An 8554-nucleotide genomic window follows, 5' to 3' on the forward strand; every position below is an offset into this window, starting at 1 on the left:
GGCATGTAGCATTAGGACAAGGGGTAACAGTTTGAAACTGAAAAAGGGGAGATTTAGGTGGGATATTAGGAAAAAGTTCTTCAATATGAGGGTGGTAGATCACTGGAACAGGTTTCCCAGAGAGGTGGTGGAGGCCCCATCCCTGGAGATACTCAAGGTCAGGCTTGATGGGGCTCTGAGTGACCTGATCTAGTTAAAGGTGTCCCCGCTTACTGCAGGGGGGTTGGACTAGATGATCTTTAAAGGTCCCTTCCAACCTTACACATTCTGTGATTCTATAAAACCTTGGCAATTCAGGATCTGTGGCCCTGGAAGCAGTGGGAAGAGAGACAGCATGACAGGTTGCACTGAATTTTGCACCCCTGGTTTTAGAATTAGGTCTGGGGCCAAGAGGGCAGCCTCTCACCCACTAAGTTGCCATGGCTCTGACCTGGTGGCTTTGCCATTGGGTGAGAGTCTCCCATGGTTTAGCCCCAGCTGGCAGCTGAGCACCACACAGCACAGGAAAAAAAAGGGGGAGGGAGGAAAAAGGAAAAAAAGGAGAGGAAAGACAAACACAGACCTCGTGGGTTGGGGTAAGAACAGGTTACTGGGACAGCAAAGGGAGAGAGAAATAGCAAAAACAGGGCTTCATAGCAAAATGCACAAAGCTGGTGATACACAATGCAGTTTGTCACTGAACCACACAACTCAGGCTGTACAGCTCAGGGCCATCCCGAAGCTGGACATGCCAAAGGTTGTGTGTTCTCCGCATGAAGTGAGACCGGTTATACACAGTACACCCTGGGCATGGGCCTGTGTCCTGGTTTTGGCTGGGATACAGCTAATTTTCTTCCCAGGAGCTGTTTTGGACTATGTTTGGGATGAAAACAATGTTGATGACACACTGATGTAGTTGCCCAGCCATCAGGGACTTCTCAGTTCCTCACACTGCCCTCCTATGGAGAAGGTGGGGGGCACCCAGCCGGGACAGGTGACCCAAACTGGCCACAGGGATATTTCATATCATATGATGTCAGTTTTATATATATACATATACATACATACACACACACACACAGAGCTCAGGAACTAGCAAGGCATTGGCTTCACTTGCTGAGCAATAGTGCTGTTCCTCACTTGTATAGCCTTTGATCATTATTATTCCCTTCTTTTCCTTTTCAGGAAAGTTGATGATGCTGCACATATATTTTATTTTTTATCTTCTCCTCTGGTCTCTTCTTTCTTCTCCAAGACAAAACCCCTCAGCTTATACTTCTGAGTAAAACGTAGGAATATGGCAGTGCTGTAGCAGACTCAATACCCTACCTATAAAATACCAATTCCAGTCTACAGATAAGCATTTTATTTTATTGAAGTTACCATCTTTAGTGACTCAAACCATGCTGTATAGTTTCAACTTCTGAACAAGTTTAATTAAAGTAATTTTTAAAGATTTTTCTTTTTTTTGGGGGGGGGGGGTCAGTGGGAAAACTGTTTAATAATTTTTAATGAAGCTTTAGCATTCAAATAGCAGCAGGAATATTTGGCCGTCTTGCTGAGAAGCAGAGGGCAAATTAAATTGCCAACCTCTGGAAATAACCCTAATAACAGCATGCCTGTAGAACAGAGTCCAACAAACTGTCTGCAGCCAACAGCTTGGACCAGCTGTAATGTGCATTCTTTTTATTAGCCAGAGAGTGTCAGCTCATGGGTTGCCAGGGCGTAGTGGTTAAGATTGCCAAAAAAAGTTTGGTCGTCACCTAAACACCTGCTGAGGATTTGAAATGGCTGAGTACATGCTTCCAGCAGAGATGTCAGCTGGCACATAATGAGCACCTCTACTAAGTAAATTGCTACATGCCAGAAAAAAAAATTAATTTTTAGAAAAATTAAAAAAAATAATCAGTGGAGCTGCAGTAACAGCCACCAAATGAACACCAGCCCTGTTCTCCAAGGTGACAGGAAGCACACACGTCCATTACCTGTCCATGCCACTCCCTGGTAAACCATGTGTGGAGGTTCAGCCCCAACAGTGGTTGAGCAGCACAGGCTGCTCGCTCGCTCCCAGAGAAGAAACAGACAGAGCCTCCTGGGTTGGGATACGGACAGGCTACTGACAAAATCATTCTGAAAGGGGAACAGTAACAGCCAATTACACTCATACTCAGTGATAACGCAGAGCACCTTACCAACCCAATGATCACAGAGCACTGCACAACACTAGGACCAAGCCAACACCCCAGCCACACTCATACTGCCCTGGAGACACCCAGAAGCACCCCTCCCCAAACAGCCCCTTTTATGAGGGAGTGATGTCAGGTGGTATGGGAACAGCTCGGGGCGGCTCAGCTCCCCTGTGCTGGCTGCCTGGGGAGGTAACTCAGCCTGGTCAGAACCAGGACACCACGGCACAGAGCCATTCTGTCCTCTAAGTTGAGTTAAAAAAACCCATTCAAAGTGGTGACAGACCAGAGAGGTACTGTTTCACCAACAGACTGGTGCACCCAAGCAGCCCAATAAAGGGCAGCTCACAGTCTCCTTAACAGGCTTTGTAGCACAAACTTCCCCTCAGGACTCTGACGTGAGCACGCAAACAACAACAAAACAATTGCTGTGGAAACACTTCTCACCCTGCTTGTCAGAGCTTATGTTTCCCATGCAGCCTGTGTGTCTGACAGAAGTTCTCTACTGGGGACTGACAGGAACCATCTCAAAGACAGGCAGAAACCTGATCAAAGTACAATTTCCCTGACAATGCCAATACAACTGTGGGGCCGTTTGTGTTCTGCTCTCTGGATCCTCCACTCCGCTACCTGATCTTCACCTGTAGTGAAAGTACACGGTTTCACCACAGCTCTCCAGGTGTAGCAGTCCAGGATGTCCTGGGAAAGGCAGCACACGGGCATTCAATGACATCCCTTGCCAGGCAGGTGGCATCACTTGTAAAAAACTTAATTTAAAAAAAAGTATATTAGACTTCTTTTCAGGTTCTTGTTCCATTAAAACAGTTCCTTACCCAGCTAGCAAGAAGCTAGCAAGACTAAAATTGCTACTTCTCAAGGAGGCAGGGGAAAAGCAATCCCAATTGGGAAAACGAGTGAGTTTTGTCTTTTCTGCCCTCACCCCCTCCCTGCCCCCGCTTCAGCCCAATGCAATTAATAAAATTCTCATAAAGAATTCTTTTTTCAGCTGTTTGTCAAACTTGTTGAGACTTTTTGTTGCCTCCAGGCTGCTGTGGGAAATCTCATTTTATTTCCAGAACCTACATTAAATTCTTTGGTGTGTTTTGCATGAGAACTCAAACCAAAACCAGTAGTCACAGCAAATCACTTGTACCATGCATGAATCAGCCCATCTCTCCAAATTGTCTGTAAGCTACCAAAATGTTCGTTTAATGAAGTTGGTAATGTCTGAAACTTCTGAATATTCATTCCATTGATCCCAGAATCACAGAGCATTAGGGATTGAAAGGGACCTCCAAAGATCATATAGTCCAACCCCCCTGCCAGAGCAGGATCACCTAGACAAAATAGTACAGGAACACACCCAGGTGGGTTTTGAATGTCTCCAGAGAAAGAGACTCCACAGCCTCTCTGGGCAGCCTGTTCCAGTGCTCTGTCAGCCTCACAGTGAAAAAGTTTCTCCTTAGATTCACATGGAACTTCCTATGCTCCAGCTTGCACCCCTTGCCCCTTGACCTATCACTGGCCATCACTGAGAAGAGCCTGGCTCCATCCTCCTGACTCTCACCCTTTACATATTTATAAATATTAATAAGGTCACCCCTCAGTCTTCTCCAACCTAAAGAGGCCCAGCTCCCTCAGTCTCTCCTCATAAGGAAGATGTTCCACGCCCTTAATCACCTTGGTGGCCCTGTGCTGGACTCTTTCAAGGAGTTCTATGTCCTTCTTGAACTGAGGGGCCCAGAACTGGACACAACATTCCAGGTGTGGTCTCATCAGGGCAGGGCAGAGCAGAGGGGGAGAAGGACCTCTCTTGACCTACTAACCACCCCCCTTCTAATACACCCCAGGATGCCACTGGCCTTCTTAGCCATGAGGGCACATTGCTGACTCATGGTCATCCTGCTGCCCTCCAGAACCCCCAGGTTCCTCTCACCTACGCTGCTTGTTTTTGTCTGGGAGCCAATTGAGAAAAAGTTGCCAACTGAGAAAAAGTGGGTTTACATAGAAACATCCTTGTCAGCCTCCATTCCTTCCAGTGTGTAACAGTAAATGCTTTGTCACACCTCTTGCCTAACCCCTGCCATGCTCAATATAAAGCACTGTCATGTCATCTACAGTTCATGATTCTACCACCAAAGGCCATCTCCGTCAGCCTTTAAACACCCATGTATTCTGAGGCTGGAGGAGCAAGAGACTTCAAAGCCTCTTGCACACCCTGAATAAAACCAGGTGCTGAAGGAAGCTAAGTGGGTCCAAAAACTTTATCACAGAAAGCAGAATGGCAAATATAAACTTACTCTACCAAACCAAAGCTTGCTGGTACCACCCCATCACATCACCTGATAAATACAAGGAATAAAGCTGCATGGTCAGGGAAGATGGCACTGGTGATAGCTTTTGCAGTTTCTCATCTGATCTTAAAACAGACAGCATTTTCCACCAACTTGTGTATGGCAAGGCTCATGCAGCAGGAGGATTGCTCCAGGATCCACGCCACAAACTCTTTAGGGGATGTGTCAAAATTGTTGTCTGTCGAAGATCGGGGCCTTCCCCTCAAAGCTCTTGCTCTCAAACTCTTCCACAGGGTTGTGGTTTTACTTCAGTCTGCATCGCAGCTTCACAGGCGAGCACTGCCCATGAAGACAGAGATCAAACAAAGCAACCAACCTACTTTGTTCACAGTGCTGTTCATCAGGTGTCCCCTGAGATTACAATCCTGACTGAGTGACAAGGCCGCGCATGGTTTAACCGCCTAGAGCGTAGCAGTCAGGCATGGTCAGGGCAGCACGCAAGGCTCACTCTGTTGGATTTACACCAGAGAAGATGCCTATAAAACAGTACACAGCTACAACTGAGCGGGTATGTGCCAAGTTCAGAGGGACCTTTCTGGGACAGCTGCTTGTTGTTTTGTGTACATTGGTTCCCTTCACTTTCGCTTCTCTTCTGAGTAGACTGACAGGAGTGTTGAGTGACAATGTTAGCATACAAAGCAGGTTAATCATAGAATCCTACAATGGACTGAGATGGAAGGGACCTCAAAGATCACCCAATTCCTAACCCCCTGCCATGGGCAGGGACACCCCTCACTAGACCAGGTTGCCCAAAGCCCCATCCAACCTGGCCTTGAACACTGCCAGGGAGGGGGCAGCCACAGCTGCTCTGGACAACCTGTGCCAGGGCCTCACCGCCCTCACAGGGAAGAATTTCTTCTTCACATCTACTCTAAATCTAACTTCTTTTAGTTTAAACTCATTACCCCCTGTCCTATCACTCCATGCCCTTGTAAACAGCCCCTCTCCAGCTTTCCTGCAGGCCCCTTCACATACTGGAAGGCTGCAGTAAGGTCTCCCCTGAGCCTTCTCTTCTCCAGGCTGAACAAGCCCAACTCTCTCTGTCTGTCCTTATGAGAGCTCCAGCCCTCTGATCATCTTTGTGGCCCTCCTCTGGACTCACCCCAACAGGTCCATGTTTTTCTTGTCCTGGGGCCCCAAAGCTAGATGCAGTATTCCAGGTGGGGTCTCACCAGAGCAGAGCAGAGGGACAGAAGAGCAAAGCTTGAACGCTTTTAGGGTCTGTCCTAAACTTTTTATAACTTTCAGTAATTACCAATTAAAAGGACTAGTTACAAAGTACTTGAAAACAACTGCTTGTCAAGCTGGAAGTTAGCAATCCTATAAAATTGAATTTTAATGAAAAAAGCCAAACATTCAAAAATACCTTGCAAAGAATTAACAAGGGGCAGCAGGGAAGCAATTCCATTGCCTTTAATTCAAATAAAAATCCACCGCCTTTGGACTAAATAGCAATCATCAATTTTTGACCCTGTTAAAAAAAAAAAAAGTAAGACCACCTACAGGTTGTGCAAGAAGCACTTTAGTGTCGGTTGTATGCCAAACACAGCAATACTAGGAGGAGATCCAAAACCTTACAGCAAGAAAAACACAAACTAACTCAAAGCAACATCCATCCTTCTGTTGCAGCTGAGTTCCCTTTCTGCAGCCCTCAGGTATTTCACTCTCAGCCCCAGTGCTGAACAGGCCTAACCTCGGTTGCACCAAGCCTAAAGCACCCACATGCTCCTGAATGATGGAGTCTCCCTACAGCAGCAACACTCCACTCTGCTCTCACAGCGATGGGTAGGCTCTGTGCCATGTAAGTGTTGCTTCCACAGCAGATTTTCTGGGGTGCTTTTGGTGGAAGAGAAAAAACACATGATGTAACAGAGGGCTGTAGTTTTGCATGGCTGGGTTCTGGTGGAGGAGGGGGAGCTGCAGGGGTGGCTTCTGCAAGAAGCAGCCAGAAGCTCTCTGCAGCCCCAAGAGAGCAAACGCCAGCCAGCTCAAGGCTGGAGTTGTTGCTGACCAAGACCGAGCCCATCAGTGACGGTCACAGCACCTCTGGGAATCCCATTTAAGAGGAAAAAACACTCAAGCAGCTGCTTTTGCCCCCAGAGAAGGGAGTGAGAAGAGGTAAGAAGCTGTGCAGACACCAAGGCCACTGAAGGGGGATGGGGGGGGAAGGATGTGCCCCAAGTGCAGGAGAGAAAGACGCCCCATCAGCCTGTGGAGAGGCCCCAAGCTGGAGCAGGTGGAGACATACAGGAGATGCTGTGATCCATGTTGGAGCAAGCCTCTGCCTGCACCTGCAGCCCGTGGAGAGAGACAGACAGTGAGAGAGACCCACGCTGGAGCTGGTTTTCTGGGGAGGGTGGAGGGATGGGGGGGACTTGTGACTCTGTGGGGACAAGTTGGAGCAGTCTGGGCCTGCGAGACACTCTTATGATTTCTGAGTACACCCCATGGCAGTGGCCCACGCTGGGGCAGCTGGTGAGGAGCTGAAACCCCCTATTCATGTTTGAGAAGTTCAAGGAGGACTGTCTCCCGTGGGTGGGATCCTGCACTGTAGCAGGGTAAGGAATATCCTCCCACCCTCTCCCAGGCTAAGAAGGAAAACAACTTGTGAGGAACTGACCCCAGTCCCTGCCCCTCCCTGTGCCACAGTGGGGAGGAAGAAGGGAGCGAAATCTTGACTAAAGTGAAGTCAGCTAAGCAGGGAGTCTACTAAGGGGGGGAGGTGCTTTAAGATCTGGCCACGCTTCTCATTACCCAACTGGTGTCATTGGGTGTGCAGGGCAGTGTCAGCAATTAGAGAGCTTTCTTCCCTTTATTCTGTGTTGAGTCTGTTTTGCCCATGACACTGATTGCTGAATGATCTCCCTCTGTCCTTATCTCGACTCCTGAGCCTCTCAATTTATATTTGCTCCCCTTTTCAGCTGAAAAGGGGAGTGATAGAATAGCTTTGGTGGGTGTCTGCCCTCCAGCCAGGGTCAAAACACCACACAGAGACAGTATTCTGTGTGGTGGCCCCCAATATTCAAAATAAATGGTTGTTTCAAACATGTCCCTTCCCTGATTACAGTTTGAGTGCTAATATGCGTCAGCAGCTACTATGGGGACTCCAGTATCCTCCAGTAAAAAGTGCAGGGCACTTGACAAGTAGATTTTTAACAGACTCTGCAGCCGTACCAGCAGTTTTTCTACAGCAACTGAATTAAATCACTGACACTTAAGCAGTTCTGACAGAGTTAATTGTCTCTCCACTGTGGGTTTTTTGTACTGAGTTTTGGGGTTTTTTGATGCTATGAGGAGTGAGAAAAGCTGTGCAAATAGTTAATACCAAATACCCAAGCTACTTTTGCTTTAAATGTTGCACTTTGACAACTGCTAGTGCAAGCTTTTAGATTAGGAATATACTGAGAAATCCTGTATGCTCCCTCCTCCTCCTCTTACACCATCCCTCCTTCCTCCTCGAACCAGCCACGCCTGCAACAGACCATATTCCTAGATGTGAAAGGCTAAAGACCAGCAAGACAAAGGTGCTGGGGGGAGGACATCTGGCAAAGCACAGACTTTTCACTGCAATGTCGGTAATCTTTTGGGAGAGGGTAGCTGATTTCTGCAGGTACTGGGTGCGAGGTACTAACCTTCTGGCAAATGTGCTTTCAAGGACTTGCTGCGTAGGCACTGACGGAGGAGGGGAAGTCACCTTGAAGCACTCAGCAGTACAGAGCAGGGCCATCTCTAGACCATTTCTGTAGGGGACTGGAGGCTCACCGGGCACCAGGCTCGCATTTGAAGGCGCAAGGCTCTCTCTGCTGGAAGACTCAAGAACTTCTTCACACGCATAACCAGAATCAGTTAAAGGTGAAGAAACAACTATGGTATTGTTAGAGATTATTACCAATTAATTTTTGTTCCACTCTTCCCTGGCAAAACTGTAATGGTTGGACATGAAGTCTAGAGGTGCTTGTTTGTGTGCCTGTGCTCACACTCACCAGTTGCACTGGTCTAAAGCCAGTGCTTAAACATTTGCAGAGACCCTGTTCA

The 8554-nt window shown here is 47.7% G+C and overlaps 1 protein-coding gene across 1 annotated transcript; it reads right to left on the reverse strand.

Moving 5' to 3' along the window:
- Window positions 1–2714: 2714 nt before the first annotated feature.
- On the reverse strand, window positions 2715–8246 carry ENTREP1 (endosomal transmembrane epsin interactor 1; the record flags this gene model as incomplete). Its single annotated transcript, XM_084278409.1, is given in 6 exon segments — window positions 2715–2822; window positions 2824–2921; window positions 4508–4596; window positions 4598–4757; window positions 4760–4798; window positions 8078–8246. Coding segments are annotated over 6 exon segments (663 nt in total).
- Window positions 8247–8554: the final 308 nt, after the last annotated feature.

This window comes from Gallinula chloropus (genome assembly GCF_964237585.1).
Source record: "Gallinula chloropus genome assembly, chromosome: Z".
NCBI lineage: Eukaryota > Metazoa > Chordata > Aves > Gruiformes > Rallidae > Gallinula > Gallinula chloropus.